This window comes from Electrona antarctica (genome assembly GCF_951216825.1).
Source record: "Electrona antarctica genome assembly, chromosome: 3".
In the NCBI taxonomy this organism is placed as follows: Eukaryota; Metazoa; Chordata; class Actinopteri; order Myctophiformes; family Myctophidae; genus Electrona; species Electrona antarctica.
The window spans coordinates 57,719,207-57,741,364 of NC_136808.1; the positions used below are offsets into that span (position 1 = coordinate 57,719,207).

General features: G+C 44.4%; 1 protein-coding gene across 1 annotated transcript in view; it reads right to left on the bottom strand.

Annotated features, from left to right (window-relative positions):
• unc13c (unc-13 homolog C (C. elegans)) overlaps positions 1 to 19,453 on the bottom strand; it is a gene marked incomplete at its 5' end in the record, with an annotated part of 345,183 nt that extends 325,730 nt beyond the window's left edge. The window contains 2 exons of the mRNA XM_079497470.1: positions 15,209 to 16,369; positions 17,342 to 19,453. Of these exons, the coding sequence (XP_079353596.1) occupies positions 15,209 to 16,369; positions 17,342 to 19,453 (3,273 nt within the window). The remainder of the gene's footprint in view (positions 1 to 15,208; positions 16,370 to 17,341) is intronic.
• Positions 19,454 to 22,158: the final 2,705 nt, after the last annotated feature.

Below are 22,158 nucleotides of genomic sequence, written 5' to 3' on the forward strand. Positions count from 1 at the left end.
TTGGGGAGTCCAGCACAAAATATGCAGTGACAATAGGCCTATCTCACAGCCCGCTTTCCACGCCCACTTCCGGTAGATAGTGGTGTCATTTAACATTAGCATTTACACGTTTTTTTCTCTGGAGAATCTAAGTACATTTCCTAATAAAAGTAAAAATGTGACAGACCAATATTATTATGAAGCAAACAAGATGGTAAATCAGCTCGAACAGATAGAACAAACCTTACCTTGAGAAAACAAACGTTGTAGACTTCTTAAATAACGTCTGTTAACATGTAGTGTCTATGGAGTGACGTCACGCTATCACCACTAACCCCGAAAGGGGGCGTATTAAGGGGGCGGGGAAATTCTGTGAGATAGGCCTATTCCGATGGAGTTTCTTTCTTTCTTTCTTTGAGTGCTACACTGACAGACTGCACTGCCTCTCTTGGGATGTTACAATATGACTGATCCTAGCTGGCACTAATTGTTTGATGCTGCTGTAAAATGTAAATTACAGAGGGGAACAAAACAAAACAGGCTGGCAGTTCTCAACTTCTGTGAAAGGTTCGCTTTGTATTGCAGAAAACAACATTTTTGCAGGCGTTTGCACAAACCAGTGTTCACACTTCACAGACACACTTAAAAAAAAAAGGAGAAAAGAAGAAAGAAGATGCAGAGAGATATGTGGGTGCAAAGAGCACCCACAGATAGAGATATGTGGGTGCAAAGAGCACCCACAGATAGAGATCTGTGGGTGCAAAGAGCACCCACAGATAGATATCTGTGGGTGCAAAGAGCACCCACATATAGAGATATGTGGGTGCAAAGAGCACCCCCAGATATCTCCCGCTAAGCCGGTATACCACATACAGTCGAGCCATCTGTACCACCTAGCAGGTAGACGGTAGCCCCGCGGCTACACCGCACAAAGCGCACAGGGCGAGATATAGGGGAGAGATAGGCCTACTTGTACAGTAGGTGCGGCTGATATAAAGGTCGTTTCAGAGTGGGGCATTAAATCTGCGGAATAAAAAATGTAATCGATTGGTAGAAGAAACTCGGCGTGTGCTGCGCGTGGTGTGTTGAGATAACGGCCGTGGTAGTAAATCCCACGGTTTGGCTGTGGTGACACGCATGGTCACCCAGCACATTGACCCCGGCTCACTGAAGCGGCAAATCCTGCACATGGCTGATAGTGTAGCCAGGTACCACTATACCGACACCTCCAGCCCACAGACAGGCTGATGGTGTAGCCAGGTACCACTATACCGACACCTCCAGCCCACAGACAGGCTGATAGTGTGTAGCCAGGTACCACTATAACAACACCTCCAGCCCACAGACATGCTGATAGTGTAGCCAGGCATAGATATATATAAACACTAGATGGCTCAAGGCGGAGTTTCTGACGTCGTTCACCCGGCAGCCATCTTACTTCGGGGCTACAGTACAGTATGTTCAATGGCAGCTCAAACAGAAACAGTCATAACTCGCTCAAATCTTGACGGATTTACAAACGGGTTGGTTTATTACAAACGTTGTCAACGTGGCTATGATTCAGGACGCTTATCTGCTTAATTTATGTTTTTTATATGAACGTCGTATAAAATCATATACGTATGCGGACGTCTCTGACGTTTATAACAAACCAAACCGTTTGAAAATCGGTTGAAAATTGAGCAAGTTATGGTCATTTAAGAGTACATGCCCCATAGACACAATGTTATGTGTCCCGAGGTAAGATGGCCGCCACGTAACGACGTCGCTCTCCATTGGCCAACAGCGCGGGTGAGCTATCTAGAGTTTATATATATCTATGTAGCCAGGTACCACTATACCGACACCTCCAGCCCACAGACAGGCTGATAGTGTAGCCAGGTACCACTATACCGACACCTCCAGCACACAGACAGTAAAATCCACAGTCTCCATTTAACTCAGAGAGAGTTCGCCGTTGCAATATCAAAATCACTACAAAGAATCAATATGAAGTGGGCGATATGACTTCAAATCAATATCACTGTTATTTCAAACATGCATGTGTCTCAAACGATTATAAAAAAATATAGCTAAAATAGACAATCTATGTGAGCTTGTAGATCAGCTATTTTCACTATGTTTGTACACCACCATTGTTCAACGAAGTAAGACAAAAAATATAATTAAAAACTGGTTCTCGATAAATCGATGAGCAAGATTAATTGTATTTTGAGTGCAGCAGAGAAGAAAAACAAAACAAAACAAAAAAGCAGGGGTTCTTAACGTTTTTGGCTGGGGACCCCCGGAAATGCTTTGGCCATGTCTCGCGACACCATACCATTTTGGTATAAAAGAATAAATCACAACAATTCACTGGTTTAAAAAACGCCAAAAGCTTTTTTGGCAGAGTGGATAGCAGGTCAAGATCCCCTGTGGAGTCTCCAGTTTTGCAAGTCTTGCTCCTGAACTGAAATATTCAGCAGCCCAGGAAAACGTTTAGGCCTGGCCCTGGCATCAGCTGTGAAAGCATTTGCCATTTACTTTGAATTTCAACTTTGGTAAAATGCTACCCTCCCTCAGAAGAAATGAATTGAGTCGTACGAGTATAGTGCTATTAAAATGGCACTGCTGTGCACGGAACCTTGCTCTGCTGAATAAAACAACAGCACACGGTACAGATATAAACCCACAGACTCTTAGAGCCTTTCCCTACCGGCTACCACACACGCGGGGAGCCATGCATAGGGTTTGTCGTCATCCACCCTAGCCTACCCTCTTCTCTTGTGCCTATTCTCTTCTGACTGTGACTAAACAATTGTGGCTGAGGCAAGCTGATGTCAGACGGCTTACTTAGTTCGATTTCAACACAAAAGAGGAACCCCTCTGGGCATGTACCAGGAATAGAAACATAACAATCTGCATCCCTGCACAAACCAAGCAGGTTACACTGTAATGTGACACAGATAATCGAATCAACTCCAATGTAATCTCTTTATTATTGTCTGTGTTTTATTCCTGAGTGAAATGGCCGCACACTCATAGCCACGATGCTGAATATGTATTAAAAAGAAACCAACGTTTCGACCTGTAAGGTCTTTTTCAGGGAATGACACAGCCAGAAAACAACCTCACATTTATGGGAGGAACAATATAGCTACAATTGGTCTATCGAAAAATGTGTGTATTCTCTGTGTTCATCTCAAGGCGTGGGTTTGTCCAGAAATTGTGTTCAAATACAATGTCCATCTATTTGCCAGAGAATCACTGTGTTTACTTATTTATATACATACTAATACATCTTTCCCTTCAAAAACCTACACTATACACAAGTTTCACACATAGTTATTATAGTTTCTAAATAGTTACTGTATCGATTTCAAATCATTGAATCGTATCGAATCGCCATAAAGAACCAATATCGTCCATGTATCTTATCGTCAACCATGTAACGTGATACGTATTGTATCGCTGTTAAAATGTACTGTGATTTACACCCCTAGTGTGTAGTATGTGAACCAATACGCCACACAAATCACATGTTCAGGCGAACCGGCACCACACAGGCTGCATGTAGACTTGTGTCTAATGTGATTTTTATCCATACCATACTTCAGCTACAAGTCCAAAATCATCATCTCATCCTGGCCAATCACAATTTGTCTTCAATGTTTGTGTTTACACACTTTTGTCTTCAATGTTTGTGTTTACACACTTTTGTCTTCAATGTTTGCGTTTACACACTTTTGTCTTCAATGTTTGCATTTACAGACAATGTTCGTGTTTACACACTTTTGTCTTCAATGTTCGCGTTTACACACTTTTGTCTTCAATGTTCGTGTTTACACACTTTTGTCTTCAATGTTCGTGTTTACACACTTTTGTCTTCAATGTTTGCGTTTACACACTTTTGTCTTCAATGTTTGTGTTTACACACTTTTGTCTTCAATGTTTGTGTCACACTTTTGTCTTCAATGTTTGTTTACACAGACCCTGAAAGCTGGTCATAGGAGGGGCTAGCGCCCCCAAATGAGATAAGCTGAATCTACTAAAAGCATGGCTGCCAAAGCATCTTAGACTTCATTTGTCCAGTCTATGACGTCAGTCCAGCGTTTGCGAGATTATAGCTGACAGACAGAGTCCCATTTCTAGACGGCTTGCCTCCTATACTCAGCCAAAAACAAACAAATAAACGGCAAAACATAACTATCACCTTCATCAGAGTCTAATTCTGCTGTGCCTTCACCCCAGTTCCACATTGACTACCTCACAAAGTCTTCACATTACGTTCTGGTCCACATGGCAACTGAACTGAAGAGAGTTGGTTGCATGAAGATTTCCCTTGGAAAGGATCCCTGGCTAAACAAGACCTTTATGCCTTGATGCCTTATATATATATATATATATATATATATATATATATATCTCAGTGACATCACAAAGCTGTACTTCATAATGTTACTGTTTTTTGTCAGACCTCCAGTTCTAGGCAACACAAAATGGGGTGACTTTTTATTATTTCCAGTGCACACAACTCCATAGAAAAATTTTGAAAATGAGTGGTATTCCCCTTTAAGCAATACAACTTTTTTCCAACAGATAAAGAAGTGTATATAAAGTGTATATGAATACTCAAATGTGCTTTACATGGCGAGGCATGAGAAAACAAATAAAAACAACTTTATTAGGGGGGAAACACTGTGGAATGAACTAGCTGGGGAGTGCATTTCACATGGGGTTGGGGCAGACCATTGTCTGACCACGGACTTTCACACTTGCTGCTTCGCATCGTGCTGTGGTGAAATCTCCGTGAGCCTCTGCAAGCCTCTACTCTGCGAGACATGTTAAGCTGAAGCAGCTAGCATGGAAGCTAACGTTGGTCATATGGCTTATGGATCCTTTCCCTCTGACATTGCACACAACCATGCTGCTATCCACGCATCCATCAGATGGCTTTTAAATCTAAATGTCCCATCCACGGAGCAAAAGCGATATAAGCGGCTTCTTCATTAGATTCGTTTGGGTTTGGGCTTTGTTGTTGTCTGACAGAGCTGTAGTGTAGAGTGGACTGGACTGCTGCTGCCGCGAGGGGGCTGCTCAGTGCTCCACCTGCAAGTCGTGCCGCAGCCTATTCAGTACTTGAAACGCACCCAGTGAGAAACGTTCGGCAGTGAAAAAAAAGTGCGATCAAACGCGTACATTTTTCTGTAGTTAATTAATCTCAATTAACACGTTAAAGTCCCAGCCCTAATATATATATATATATATATACACGGTATATATATACGGTATATATATCATTTTTAATGCTGTATTAATGCTTATTAATAAAATCTCGTAATCTCGTGGATGGCACAGCAGGGTATATATAGTAGCTATTCGCAAGAGTATCTCGTTCTGGCGCAGATTCAGTATTAACACTTGTGAGCAGCTCTTCCACCTCTGTTCACTAGTCAGTGTCTAAACCCAGGGCAGATATCTCATATGATCTGACGTTCCTCCTGATATGATGTAAATGATATGACAGGCCAGAACCTCGGGGTGACTGAGAGGCCTGTGTGTAGCAATCTTGACAAAGCTGTCTGCGTTCACAAAAACATGGATACAGCTTCTCTGTCAACCTTTTGTTGACTAGTGCCACGTCAACCTTAGCAGGTTTGATCAATACCACATACAGGAGGAATAGACAGATTTGAGTTTCCCCTCAGCATCATCATCATCATCTGGGTTATTATAGCCATGAAATCCAAATAGACAATAGCCTTCTAACTATACAATATATAATTTAATAGCCAACTGGGTAACACTTTACTTAAAGTTTGGGCTTATAATGCATTTTAAGTTACAACATCAATTACAACATAATGTTTGTTTAAGCAACGGGTGCTAATGTTTGTTTAAGTCCTCAAAACAAACTATAAATCTATCTTTATTGTCTATGGCGTTTTCTTAAACAAGCATCGTTGAAAGACAAACATTAACCCATTTTGACCTGAGATCAGATTCTAAAAATGTCTTCTACATCCTGACAGTTTTCTGAAAAAGCTATGTTTCTATGTCAGTCGTTCTTCGATTTTTCAAAAATAGCAGATGAGATGAGATGAGATTGTCCCACGAGGGGAAATTCATCTTGGGCAAAAGTGCAGTAGTACATAACGCTTTTTAAAACAGACAGAACAATACACAATAGACAATACACAAATAGCAGCAATGTACAAGTACAGTATCAGAGTATCACCTACAAGCTCGTACAGTATCAGACCTACAAGCTCGTAGCGCGCCACTCGGTGGCGCGCTATGACAATACTCAAGTAAAGAAAACAACTGACAAGCCTCTAGATTCTACCATCCTGCATCTTTCTAAACAGCAGGAGGCAACATCAGGACAGCAGACATTGAAGACGTTTATTTGATGGTTTTATTTCCTGCCACATAATTACAATTTATGAACCATATGTCCTTTTGTTTGCTCATGAAAGGCAGAGACAATAACAATGTATCACTTAAAATGATGGTTAAGGTTAGAGAGAGCTATCCCTTGTTTATTTCATCAGCTCACATTCCTTGAAGTGAGTCCTGCATTGTCATTGTGCAGATAGCAAGTCTAGGTGTTCAAGATCACAGAAACTATCATTTGAACACCCGGTCTCAAGATGTCCTCTCCCTTTAACAGGTCTCACAATGATAGTTGAGATTCTCCGATGGAAAGCACTTAAGCTCATTGCATTATGTAACAGCCTTGGCAAGGCCCACAAAAGGCATAATTATGTGAAACTGGCTGTTTATTTATTTATTATTATTATTTCTTTGAGTGGATGTGACTGGAGGGGACGGCTCACTGAGAGAGAGAACTGAAGAGAGAGAACTGAAGCCGACACCATTCAGGGGACAATATTCACAGCAGTTAAAAAATAAGCTAGAAAATTAATTATCCCAGAAAAGCAGACAGGATAGCCAGGGGTATGTGTATGTATACTCCGCTCCGTTTTGTTTGTTCTTATACAGATACATTGGATGCCATGTCTCTTCCATCAGCTTTGAGCGTGAACTGTGCCGCGGAGACTTCATCCAATGCCAGAAGCAGTCAGTCAGTCGCGATCACAGGAAACCTCTCGACTAGAACCACAACAGATCTGTATCTTTCATTGCCATACTCCCAGATATGGCACAGTAAGCATAATAATAAAAAAGGGTCTGCCTCCATTGGATCCCCCAGGAGCAAAGCATAGCAACTTCACAAGCGGCAGACCTCTATAAATATTCTAAGTAAGGCTGACCTGGTTACAGTATGCCCTTGGGAGTGTGAATTAGCATCTGAATACAGACTTGTGCTGCTCTGTGTCGAGTGAAGACAGGCCCTGACAGGGAGTCACAAGCACTGCCGAGACTCCCCAAATAACCTGATGGACCCTGCCTCGGTCCCCAGAAATGGCCAGTGTGTGGCCAAACACAAGCACAGTGAGTGAATAGGCTACTAGTAGAGAGAGAGAGAGAGAGAGAGAGAGAGAGAGGGGGGGAGAGAGAGAGAGAGGGGGAGAGAGAGAGAGAGAGAGAGAGAGAGAGAGAGAGAGAGGGGGAGAGAGAGAGAGAGAGTTCTCCACTCTGACTTGAGTGTCCTATAAATTAGACATGCCGCGCTGTCATCAACCTAGAAGAGGGGCAGGGAGCATTGCCCTCGCACCCAAATCTTATCTGGGCAGACAGCTATAAATGTACCAAAATAGCACTTAGCGTTGACGTATGTATCTGAGAAACGGATCACAGCTGACCTGAGAACATTTTGTCACGTATAAGGGTCAGGCTGAATTCTAAAGCAGTGCTTTCACTTCTGATGCCCAAAAAAACGTCCCGAGTCAAGCCCTGAGTCAACCCAATGCCTTTCCTAGGCCTGTGCCATGTCTCCCATTCCAATCACATGAATAATGTATTCTCACAGCTGTGTCGAGATTCCATGATGACATTTGTCATTGAATACCTGTGACAAAAAAATGGTGGTCCTTCAGTGAGTCCTTATATGTAAAAGGCAATATAAATGCAATCCATTATATGCCCAGTTACGTGTTCTCCTTACCCAGGACCTCATTAGGTGTGTGTCCTTGCATGCCATTGAACAACAGAAGCCAAATGCCATGTATGATTTATACAGTATGGTCATGTGATCTCACTACTGGTCGTAGATCAATGGAAGCCCCTCTCCGGTATTATTTTTCTTTTGTGTGTTTTTCACAATTTCCAGCTCTTTTGTGTTTTGCTGATCAGGCATCATTCATTCCAGAGGCATTATAGAGGATATTACTAATTATCTTTTCTAATTATACAGAGTTTTGAGTGTTAAATTCAAAACTTTAAAGGTATATTCAGTGATTTCACTTAATTCAAATATCACTTGTTTTTTCTTATTTTTTGGATAATCCTCCCTACTATGAAGTGTGCTGACCATATAAGGAGTTCCTCCCTGTCCCCAGTGAGCCCCTGGGGTAAAAAAAAACCCTAGTTTCGGTTTGGGCTTTGGGTGGCAAAGCCTTCATCCAATCAGGATGAGAGGGGCCTTCCTCCAATCATGATCGAGTGGGGTGCACATGCTGTTGGCCTGTTGCACTTCCCCCCACTGTAGAGCGTGCATGTGCACATTTTGTTACCGGGGCGGACTGGGTGGTTCTCCAAATCACCCAAATCACTGAATGCTCCTATAAACAGTATATGTGACATTTATACCATCCTTACCAACAGTGAGGATCAAAGCTGCTATAGTCTACCTGGTGGACCATACCGTACCCAGATGGCCTCTGATTGGCCATAAACAAATAAACAAATCATCCAGGATGTTTCACTCATGTGGATACGAAGAATCAACTGACTGCGAGAAAACGCTAATGTTACTGCTGCCGAATTAGTTACATTTTAGAAAAACAGGAAAAAAAACAACTAGAAAAACTAGAAAAACAGACTGTATTAAATATGAGTTACTAACTGTCGTAAACGATACAGAGACACCTCCCTGACAATATCTCAGAGACGGTGTGTTTATTTTTGGACCACAATTCTTATATACGATTTTAAGATAAGACCCTGTTATTCTCCATAGAGAAATTACTTCCGCAAACCATGGGATGAGCGAGTGACGTCAGGACTTCGGCACTGGTTCACGGAAGTAATTTATCTATGGAGAATAACATGGGCTCATCTTAAAATCATTTCATATAAGCATTGTGGTCCAAAATTAAACAAGCTGTCTCTGCGTTATTGTCAGGGAAGTGTCTCTGTATCATTTATGACACAGAGTCAGTCACTCATATATGATTCTAGCGACAATGTAACTAATTCAGTAGCAGTAACAATAGCGTTTTCTCTCAGTCAGTTGATTCTTCATATCCATATGAGTGAAGCGGCCGGGGTTTTCAAACACAGTACTTATATGAGGCGATCTAAAATCCCTCTATGGGGATTATAATGCAAATAAAAAGTGAACCCGTGGGTTTGCGCCCTCTACCGATATTGACGTCAGACTTCAGTGCTCTATGTCTGAATGCTATTAGCATGTAGGTGACGGTGGTGACCAGTCCCTTATGGAAGGACACTCAACATCCAAACCTACCTAAGATAACTAACTACATACCTATACAATCCTCCCTTCACCAGTAGAATCGTTGAAAGAGTTGCCTTCCAAAACTTGACTAACCTTTTAACCTGAAATGATTACTTTGATGTTCCAATCTGGATTTTCTGCCTTTATTAAATGATGCCCTTAGTAAATCATCTAACTGCCTGGGTTATGTGCTGGGTTCTACACTGATCACACAGAACAATATTGTGGTATTTTGCAAAATACCACAGCATAATATTCTGTGGTATTTTGCTGGGATGTGTTGTTGCCAATGTCAACAAAATAATCCCTGTGATAAAGATACGATTTGAACCAAATGAGGACCGTCCCCGGAAGTCCAAACCATGTTTCCAGTTATGTGTGATCAGTGTAGAACCCAGCACATAACCCAGTTAGATAATACCATTTATTTATTTCATTTGTCTTTATTATGAAAGCAGATAATGGTTCAATGGAACAGGTCCAACTGAACCATTGTCACAGAATGAGTATGGTCACCTAGATTGTTGTGTGCACTGAACATATTCAAAGACTAAAATGACTTCAACTAAACAAATAAACACTAAATAACAACACTAAGAAATGTGTTTTTAGTGCCAAAAAAAGAAAGGCTGAAAGACAAAGTTATTAAGTTATTGCCCACTTTGACTGAGACTAAAGGGCAAGCCAATAATGTTCATCTATCTAACTGTGGATTCAGTCAGATCTTGGGTAAATATTCATACATCAAGTCAAGTGCCTAACAGTAAACCACATCTCTTCAGGTTTATTGCTTCATTATACTTTGTCATACGACAGTGTTGCGTACTATCACACTAAAGCATTTGTGAGATTGTAGATCAGCTATGTTTGGAGTGGGACACTATCATGCATGCCTGCCACAATTATTACATAATCGCCCAATCACAATTATTTGAAATAATCACAATTTTTGTGCATATTTCGTTGTCATATATCATATTGTTTCCACGTTGAAAACTTTTCATATACATTTTCAAAAATGTCCTCCCCCCAAAAAAGCCAATCTACAAGCAGTTGTGTGCTTGTGTGAAATGATGAGTGAAATGTTTGTTTACAAAGCCTAAAAGCAAAACAGAAATGTAATATGTAATTTATTATGTTCCAATGTTCAATGCAAAAAACACCTTTAAATCGTTAAGCACACTAATTCGTTCGACAATTTAATTAATCAAGTAAATTGTCATGATTGTGACAGCTATCCCTAGTCATATGATGGAGTATGAATGAAGCATTAGCGTGCTGTGCACCACATTTTGTCCTGAGAGTTGTTGAAAATCTTGCTTAGAGGTTTTCTCTCTGCAGGTTAATTGGTGTTGTTCCCTACAGGATAGTCCGGCCCATAATCTATCACATTAGTGTGTTGCTTTACCAACAGGTGCACTTCTTGTAATATCTGTACACATATACTACCCTCACCTGAAAATGCCCAGACATGCAGTAGCTGTGAGCTGTTCCACTTGTAGGTCAACAGCCTATTTCATTTTAAATAAGAGAGGAAATTCCCTGGCTGGGACCCACCATCCATTGCTAGTACGTTTTTTTTTTATTATTCCACATGAAAGCGTTTTCTGCCTCAATGAGTCAGTGCATCCATTTTTGTTCAAACACATCTCACTCTGAGCCATGGCACAAATACTACAGAGACACTACACTCTGAGCCATGGCACAAATACTACAGAGACACTACACTCTGAGCCATGGCACAAATACTACACTCTGAGCCATGGCACATATACTACAGAGACACTACACTCTGAGCCATGGCACAAATACTACAGAGACACTACACTCTGAGCCATGGCACAAATACTACAGAGACATCTCACTCTGAGCCATGGCACAAATACTACAGAGACACTACACTCTGAGCCATGGCACAAATACTACAGAGACACTACACTCTGAGCCATGGCACAAATACTACAGAGACACTAAACTCTGAGCCATGGCACAAATACTACAGAGACACTACACTCTGAGCCATGGCACAAATACTACAGAGACACTACACTCTGAGCCATGGCACAAATACTACACTCTGAGCCATGGCACATATACTACAGAGACACTACACTCTGAGCCATGGCACAAATACTACAGAGACACTACACTCTGAGCCATGGCACAAATACTACAGAGACACTACACTCTGAGCCATGGCACAAATACTACAGAGACACTACACTCTGAGCCATGGCACAAATACTACAGAGACACTACACTCTGAGCCATGGCACAAATACTACACTCTGAGCCATGGCACATATACTACAGAGACACTACACTCTGAGCCATGGCACAAATACTACAGAGACACTACACTCTGAGCCATGGCACAAATACTACAGAGACACTACACTCTGAGCCATGGCACAAATACTACAGAGACACTAAACTCTGAGCCATGGCACAAATACTACAGAGACACTACACTCTGAGCCATGGCACAAATACTACAGAGACACTACACTCTGAGCCATGGCACAAATACTACAGAGACATCTCACTCTGAGCCATGGCACAAATACTACAGAGACACTACACTCTGAGCCATGGCACATATACTACAGAGACACTACACTCTGAGCCATGGCACAAATACTACAGAGACACTACACTCTGAGCCATGGCACATATACTACAGAGACACTACACTCTGAGCCATGGCACAAATACTACAGAGACACTACACTCTGAGCCATGGCACAAATACTACAGAGACACTACACTCTGAGCCATGGCACAAATACTACAGAGACACTACACTCTGAGCCATGGCACATATACTACAGAGACACTACACTCTGAGCCATGGCACATATACTACAGAGACACTACACTCTGAGCCATGGCACAAATACTACAGAGACACTAGAGTATTATATTGTTTTCTCTGGCCACAAAACATTTTCGGACAGGGGTCCACTCCACGGCCAAAATGCATATCAATTTGGGAGTCCTCGACACGGAAAGGTTTGAGATCCACTGGTTTAAAGCCATGTTCACAGTATTATATGGCCATTGTCGCTGTTGGGTGGAACATCCTTCTAAGTCTAAATCCATATACTTTTCAGGAGCTGGATCAATGTTGATATAATATGTGTTCATAAAAACCTCCACAGAGTTACACTTTCACTTCAACAATGTAAAAAATAGCCGATCTAAGCACACATTAAATGATGTGTTGTGAACTTGTAGGTCGGCAGTTTTTACTACGTTACATGTGTGAGTCTTGTACGACAAAGAACTGTAGGGCATTTCATTTTCTAATGAACTAAAAATTGAAATATGGAGATAAAAAAAGGTTTCTGCCCGACAGCGACAATATAACATTGGATATTAAATTGTTCAAACCTTGAACTGAACTTGAACTGGTCAACACCAGCCAGGCCTGTGCTGCATTTTGATTTCATTCTAAAGACTTGATGGCAGTTTTAGGGACAATGGTTGCAGTGGCATCTATCTATAAATGCACCAAGTCTCTGTCTGTCTATGTGTCTGTCAAACTCGACACATTGGACCACAGGGAGAGCAGTGCCCGGTGTCGAGTCGGTCGGACTCACGGTTGTCCAGAACCGCCCCAACAAGGCCTCTGCCCGGGTTCTCGACAGGGCCCCTGCCCAGGGTCCATATATGGAGCTGGCCTGAAGCTAGCCTGTTCTGACGTCATTCTGCAATCTGCATAGACTCCATATTTGGGCATGCCTGACAAAGAACTCCACATGGCCATAAAAGTGACACATGAAAAAGGTACAAAGACATGCACATCCAACCCCAACTTGGGCAGGTGCTGAGCGATGAGTAGTAGTATGCACAGATAAAGAAAAGAAAATACTCGCACACTGTGGGCTCCGATGCTCGTAAAGTGCCTTTATTTGCACAAAAAATGGACTGTGACGCTATGCTCTTCCTCAGACTCAGTCTGAGGAAGAGCATTGCACTCGAAACGTCACAGTCCATTTTTTGTGCAAATAAAGGCACTTCACGAGCATCGGAGCCCACAGTGTGCGAGTATTTTCTTTTCTTTATCTGTGCATAAAAGTGACACAGACATACAGTAAAGGGCATGCATTTTCAACTTGCATCGTTCCAAGTAGGCCAGTGCCCAACAGGCACCGCTCTAGAGGCTCTGCCCCAGCCCAAACTCTGGACAGGGCCCAAATTAGCCTATTGATTACACCTGATCACCCCTACATCTCCATATATGGAACTGGCCAGTTATGACATCACAATGTGGTTCTGACATCTGCATAGACTCCACATTAAGGGCATGCCTCATAAAGAACTCCATATATGGGTATAAAAGGGACACAGACGGGCACCGCACTAGTTTTATTTGATATCAGATCACAACCTCTACATTTAAGTCTAGTTGAACCGGAAGTAATTGTGCGGTGCATGGAGCTTCAGTCCTGAGCGTCATCTTAAGATGTAAATATTGGTTTTCTACTCGCGAGGTCGGATTAAAGTTTTATTAAGCTGTAAACATAGTCCTTTATCTCATCATGAGCCCCTAATGATGCTTTAGATCGTGTGCCGTGCGCATGTACGAGGATTATGGATATTCGATCATGTCACAACATGGGTGCCACCGGAAGCTAGCCACGGATGCTAAAAACAGCTAACGAATGGTAAATCAAATTCTATAAATTCTGAATTAAATGCCATTAAAGAAACCCGAGATTTCCTGGGATTGGCAAAAAAGACACTTTTGCCAGCATCCCTATAGAACTGATGTTTAATAACTCAACAGCTTTTCTACTGTAATGCATAAGCACACCATAACAAAACATTGTGCTGTCACTAATAGAATGGAATAAATAGCTTGGCAATGCACCAAGATAATATTTCAGTGCAGTTCAATGCCATGTGTAATAATATTATATACTATACTAAATATAACACCGGGGCTCCACCGGGCGCGTCAGCGTCGCGTCTCCGTCACCGCCAGGGAATGTTCCCTTTTTAATCAATGAAGGGTGGCTCCACTGCCCGAGTTGCATGACTGCATTAAAATTGCCCCGGTTCGTTTTTTGACGCACGCGACGGAGACGCAACGCGTCCGGTGGAGCCGCGATGTAATGCTAAGCCCCTAATTGCATCAGGGGATTATTATTCATCATAAAACACATCAGGTACCAGTGTTAACACCCCGAACGCACGGGGTTATTTAATCCATTAAATCGTAGCGCCCAGCGATTTATAGCAAAACACTCTCAATGCGATCGACAACAACGGGAGGTATGATTAATTCTAACGTGACTAGTGACGGGACCGCGATGGGCAGTCTAACACATAATATTTTCTTAGAATTGGACAGAGTTATTAACGCTTTAAGATTTTCGATTTTCGGTCCCACCGGAAAATAACATCGAGTGTTGCGCAACAGACGCTCCCAGCCTGTGAAGCGATGCGATCGGTTTTGATATCAATAATCTCCGTCCTTTTGATCAATCCCCATCCTGAGCGCTGGGCGTTACCAATTGATAGGGCGGAGGACTCCGTCCTTGCCGCTCAGGGTGTTAAGATGCAGAATTGCTCACTGTATTCATAAGCAAACTATGCCACAGATGCAGGTGCTGCATAAACAATTCCTTACATCAGAAATACACGTAATAAAACTACAGTGATAACGAGGGAATAAAAAAGAGTCCTACCCCCTGCCTGGATCTGCTGCTCCAGTTCCTCCATCTGTTTCCTGTAGGCCCTCAGTGCCGCCTCCTTGAACGTCGGTCGGATCCGCTTCTTGGGCGGCGCCTCGGCGGGCGTCTCCTCCGGGACGTTTTTGTTGTTCTTGTCCTCGACCTGCTGCTGTTCCTCCACCTTCTCAGTTGGAGGAACGTCAGCAGGCACCACCTCGGCGGTGGTCTCTTCCGGTAACTCCTCGACCTCATCCAGCTCCTCGTCGGGGTCGTCCATGCCCTCTGTGATGTCCTCGTCTGGGTCTTCCACGTCCACGTACTCCACCATGGCGTCGTACTCGGCCGTGTCTTCGGTGTTCTGGTTCTCGTAGTCCTCGCTGTACTCTTCCTCGTACTGCGCATCCAGGCTGAAGTCGTACTCCGGAACGGGTTCCACGGCGGCGGGCGCCTCGAAAACCTCTGAAGTGTCGAAGTCCCGAGAAGTCTCGTTGTTGGCCGGAGAGGTGCCAGGTATGTCGTCTGGTATGTCATCGTCCTGAGAAGTCTCGTACTCCTGCACAGCCTCCTCTGTGTCCTCTGTCTCGTTGGCATTAGTTTTGTTTTCCAGGTTAGCTAGTACCTGTTCCATCACTTCAACATAGTCTGTCTCATCATCTCCTGGCTGTTCCTTAGCTTCTGCTACGGTTTCTTTGTTCTCTTCTTCCGCCTTGGGCTCTGTGCAGACTTTTGAGTCGACGGTCGTGCTGGGCTCATTGGCATTAGAGGTGGACATGGTGCGGAAACGTCCCATGAAGGAAGGCGTTGTATTGGGTGGAGTTGTATTTGGTGGAGTTGTATTGGGTGGCTCTTCAGTGGGTGTGGGGGCACCCGGAGTGGCCTTCCATACAACCGCCATAGCTGACTTTGCCCTTTGTAGTGTGGACCCAAAGCCAAACCCAAAGGACTTCTCACTGAGATCTATGCTGAGCCTGCTGCTCCAGGTCTTGGGCACTTCCTCTACCTTTTCCGTCCGGATTTCACTCTGACTGCGATACATGGTTGCAGATTTAGTCTGGGTCTGATGGAAGCTATGATTGACATTGAGTTCAGGGAATTTCTCCTTGGGAAGTGTTTTAGAGCCTTCCTTCTGGGCTCCTTTAGGTACCTCTTTAGCTACTTTAGGGGCTTCCTTACATGCCACTTTAGGGGCCTCTTTGGATGCCACCTTAGGAGTCTCTTTAGGTGCTACCATAGGAGCCTCTGTAGGGGCTACCTGCGTAGCCTCTGTGGGTGCAACATAAGGGGTTTCAATCGGGGCCACAGAAGAATCATCCACAGAGTGTACTCCACTAGGAGTCTCCTTAGAGGCTACTTTTGGGACCTCCTTAGGTCCCTCTTTAGGGGTCACAGTGGTCACTGCAGGCTCTTTTGCAACAACCTTTAGGCCTTCCTTAGGAATAACTTGAACAGGCTCTTTATTAATAACTTTAGGGGATTCTTTAGGGGATTCTCTAGGGGTCACAGCAGAGGTTATAGCTGGGGTTATAGCCGGTGTTATAGCCGGTGTTATAGCCGGGGTTATAGCAGGGGTTATAGCAGGACTCTCTACTGGGGTTATCTTAGGGCTCTCCTTGGGTGACTCTTTAGGACTTGCTTTGGGAGTCACAATTGGGCTAACTTTAGAGGCCACTTTAGAGGTCACTTTCGTGGGCTCTTTAGCTGGGGCTTTGGAAGTTACTCTAACCAGCTCTTTAGGAGTGGCATTTGTAGCTTCATTAGTTGTGATTTTAGGACTCTCTTTAGGTATAACTTTTGAAGATTCTTTAAGTGCTACTTTAGGAAGCTCCTTTACTGAATCTTTAGGGGATGCTTTTGAGGAAACTTTAGGTGCAGCCTTGGCTGACACCTTAGGAGTTTCCTTAAGTGATACTTTAGGAATCTCCTCTTTAGGAGCCACTTTAGTAGATGCTTTATGGGAAACTCTGGAGGACGATTTAGAGGTTTCTTTAGATGTCACTTTAGTGCTTTCTTTAGTGGTACATTTTGAGCTCTCTTTAGAATGACGCTTAGACGTTTTGTGGACAACCTCCCTCTCGGCAATTGGAGGTATGATGTGGGTAGTGATAGGCGGTAGCACAGTGTCTCTGTCAAGCATCATAAAGTCTTCATCCCCTTCAAATTGCAAGTCAACCTCCTGGCACTTAGTGATGTTCTCTGGGAAACCAGGTATGGTTGAGGGGTCAAAGGGGCTGCTGACCTCTATAGAGGCCTCCAGTCCAGAGTCGGCGCCTTGCTCCAGATGATGCCAGTCTTTCCAGGGAGAAAGGTCAGCCTGCAAAGAGAGCTGAGAGCCACTGTAGTGACTTCTGTCCCCAGACATGCAAACCAAGCCATTGCTCACCCCACTGTCGATAGTCTCAGTGGTTTCCATCTCGTTCTGCTCCGTGTACGGTGGGTTCTCCTGGCTGAGTGGTTGGCTGGGGCTGGCATACCAAGAGGATGCCATGTCCTCTTGTTTCCTCTGCCATAGCTCCTGATCTGAGGAGGAGATGAGTTGGCAGCCATTTGCCCGTGTGAAGTACTGGCTCTCTGCGAACTCTTCAGAGTATGACTGGCAGAGTTTTGAGCAATCCGATTCGGAGCGGCTGAGTTTAGGGGTGGAAAAGTCACTGGAAAGCCAGCCAGGGGTCAAGTCAGAGTAGTACGCCTTTCCTTGTTTATCGGCGTCATCGTAAGTGTCCTCAGCATAGTGAACAGAGCCCGAGTAGCCTGCTTCGTCACATCGGCTATGCTCATGGGACCTCCTCTTCTCTGATTTGCTTCTGTGAACAGGCTTTGAACTCACCATTGCATATTTATTCCTACTCAACTCATCTAGTTCTTTATCGCTGTCCATCGAGTCCCAGTCATCGCTCTCACCAACCTTGTCCTTCCCTGAGGCCTTCATATCCATGCTTTCATAGGTTTGTGAGGAGGACATTGCTTTGTCTTTTCTCTCTTTTCCTTCATGGGTTAAACTGTCAGTGGAGACAGTTATACCTGTCCCTTTAAGTTTATAGCATTTTTTCAAGACAACGTCCCTTTCTTGGGTGGTTGCAAATATAACAATAATAGGGCGAGGTTTTGCATTGGAACATTCTCTTTGTTGTCCTAACCTATGTGCTAACTCGATTTTAATAGTTTTATGCGCATCGACAAAACCCATTTTATCTTTCATAATTCTATATATAACGCTCTCTGTTTTCTCTGGCCTTTCCTCGGGAACGTTGAGGAACCTCAGAGTTGAGTTGTTGGCCTGGTGACTGATCTGTTTAATGTAGTCATGGATGTCACGCGTTTCCCTTCTGGACTGGACAAATCCTGTGCGGAGTTGCTCAATCTCACTCTGCACAACTTCTACGCTGCTCGATATTTCATCGATGGAGCTCTTAAGGGCATTCACATGGCCACGAAGCTCGGTAAGCTCCGTCTCTATCTGACTGATCCCCTGCAGTTCCTTGAAGATCATCTCCATGACGTCCTGTGTCTGGGTGATGCATCCCGTGGAGGAGGAACCGGGCTCCAAGGTGGAGCTCTTCTGTTGCCTCCCAGCGCGGTCCAGGGACTTGCTCCGCATGCCCAGAGTCTTTCTCCAGTTGCTCACCTCGGAGTCCGAGGAAACACATTCCTGGCTCTTCTTCCATTTCCGCAACTTACGGAGGGCACCCAGCCGGAGCGTGTGCAGGCTGGAGCGCTCCACCCGCTCACCTTCTGAGCTGCCATCAGAAGGAGCCAGGCTGATAAGGCTCTTCCTGTTCCGTCTCACTGGCATGGTGTGAGATTTGTGTTCATCCAGTCTACGGACAGGCTTAGTCTCACTCAGGGAGTCAGTGTAGCTGCTGACAATAGAAAAAACCTCCGGACATAAACTTTCATTATTGTTTGAAAGGAGAATGTTTTTGGGGAGTCCGTTGGCTATCGCTACACGATAGCTGAACGTGGGCGAGAGCGATGGAGAGTCGGTCTTGCCGTCGTCTTCCTCGAGTGATACGTTACGTGCCGAAGAGCATTTGGAGATCTTTTTAACGGTGGTCTTCAGCGTGGTGGATACGTTTGGAATTATGTGCGCTTGCAAATCGATGGTCAATTTAGGCCCTTTACTTTCGCTACTTGCTTTCTTCTTTATGGGGTTCGCCAATTTCTTTGTAAACATTCCTTTGCAAATCTTTTCAATGTAAGATGATATGGTTTGGATGAGGGCAGAAACCATATGGAGGGCAATCCTGTACAGTTTTCTATGTCGTCCAGTGAAGCTAAGGTTGGCTTGGCTATACGGTTGGTGAATTGGGGACAGTCGATCTGTACTTGTTGAATCTCAGCTCAGATGGACTGAAACCTCATTTCTGGTGTAGACTCACAGACACTATTAAATCCAGTGGACCTCCAAGAGATAAGGTGCATTGCTCTGTAAAAACAAAAAGGGAAACAAAGGGAAATATTTGCATTAAACGTTATTAAAACACAATTCCCTCTTGCTCAAGAAAAAAAAACACAAATCACAAACTAGACATGCACTATATATAATCATTCAGCAGCCATCAGTGAGTGCAATGAAACAGTATTACATTTAAAGCATGCGTTATGGCTGCAGTTTCACAAAGGGTAATCCACAAAGCCTTCTAATGCAACTATTTGAGGGACTGATGAAAATACTCTGCACACAAAGCCCACACATTGTCTTTACATCTGGCATCGCCCATAAACTCTTAAATGCCACAGGCATGCCACAGAATGCAGAGCATCACGGCACCCCATTAGGGCCTTTGGTAGAGAGAGAGAGAGAGAGAGAGAGAGAGAGAGACAGACAGACAGACAGACAGACAGACAGACAGACAGACAGACAGACAGACAGACAGACAGACAGACAGACAGACAGACAGAGAGGAGGCAGTGTCTGTACATGTGTGTATCTGCATGTGTCTGTCAGCCCCAATAGAGCCACTGGTCTCAATGACATAACCAGTTTCTACAGCAGGAGATGGCCAATTATTCTAATCACTCCACTACTCCAATTCTCTGTTAAACACAGTCCCTACACAAACCACAGGCTGAGCCAGTCGTTCCCAACCGTTCCCCCTTGATCTAAAGGGGTGGGGGTGACAAGGGCCTGCACATGTTTGGAAATGAAAACATGTTTGGGTCATTATAATGTAAAGAGACGTCGAAAACAGTTTCAAAAGTATAGTGAAAATAATAGATCTACAAGCTTTGTCAGTATGCTCTTCTGCATTGTGTGTGCCTGCGTGCATGTGTGCGTGTGTGTGCGTGCGTGCGTGCGTGCGTGCGTGCGTGCGTGCGTGCGTGCGTGCGTGCGTGTGTGTGTGTGTGTGGATATGGTGATACTCGGATATACAAAGGGGGGGTGAAGGTTTGGAAAGCACTGGGTTGAGCTGCTGCAGCTCTGCTCTGCTGCAGCTCTGCTCTCCATCTTGGCACACTGTCCGTTTCTCTCCACTATGACCTTCAATAAAGGAGGCAGAATTTGCCTGGGAGGGATTTGAAGATGTTGATAATAATGACGCTGCCGACGATAACAGCGACGATGAGTGAACGAGGTTGGCGACAGGCGGCGATAAAGGCGGCGATAGCGCGCTAATGAGGATGAGGAGGTTTACTCTACTGTAACCCGTTTGGATTTCCCCACGTCTCTCTCTCTGATAACTGTATAATGATTCAGCGTGCTGAATCATGAGTGTCACGCCTGTTTAGCGGCTCGGCTCGTCCATGAGGGACACAAAGAAGGGCTCACTGGGGACAACACAGCGGCAGACGGGGGACCCGTTCCGGACGCGTGGTGTCGAACCTTCAAACAGCTTGAGGTGGGGCGGGGTTAGTGGCACTGGGGACGGGGGGGAAGGGGGGTGTACTCTGGACGGGGGGAGGGGGGTGTACTGGGGACGGGGGGAGGGGGGAGTATTTGTTAAAGATTTGGATCTGGTCAGTGAAGTGAAACGAGAGTTATTTATTGTGCAGAGGATCCGACAGCTGCTCCACATTAGTGCCGGGGCTTTGGAGCCCCAGTGCAGCCACAGAGGCATGCTCGCTTCCAATGAGCTGTGAAACAGAAACGTCACAGTTAGCCTTCACTGCCCCGCCGCTGAAACAAACAGGACCCTAGTGGTGGACACAGTGCTCGACGGCCAGTCACATTTTAGATACACTCCTGGTCAAATATCACACCAGGAGTGTATCTACGGTTAGTAGTTCAACGTTCACTACTAAGTGAAGGTTGTCCAATCTCATTTGTACTTGAGTTAAAGGCGTTTCCAGGAATTACATTTTGGGCAGGCGAGAATGACATTTTGGACAGGCAAGATGTGTTAATTGTCGTCTCCCCGCGCACAATCGTAGCACTAAAGGTTTTCAAAGAGATATACCTGCCAGGCGAGTAGTATACAAAGGCTGAAAGGATTTGCATTTACATTCCAATGGGTGATTGAGGGTCGCGCTCTACCACGACGGCCAATCAGCTGTCCACTAATAGTTCTCAGGTCTTGTTTTTGTCCTCTTTTTTTCTCATTGCATGTATTTTGGCCAGGCCAGAAATGGATTTGGACAGGCGGACGCCTGCCCTCGCCTTATTGTAGATACGCCTCTGGTTAAAGTACTGGTGTATGCAATACTTTAGCCTGATTATCAGACTGTAGCTTTCTTGAAGCTTCAGTCTGACATTGTCTCCTGTCTGAGCGATTTCAAGGGGGAGGGGATTAGAATTTCCCTCAACCCTCTGTGTGTTGCGCTGCGTGATGACGCTGAAAACGGGACTCGGCGCTGATTGGTTGTTCGTTAGACCCACCCCCCCACCACCGATTCTCATTGGATAATACATTTTTCTACCGAAGAAATTATAGGTTCACAGTGCAACACCAGACCAAGAGATGCAGTCCACTCAGAGAGTGGGCGGGGTCTTTGGGC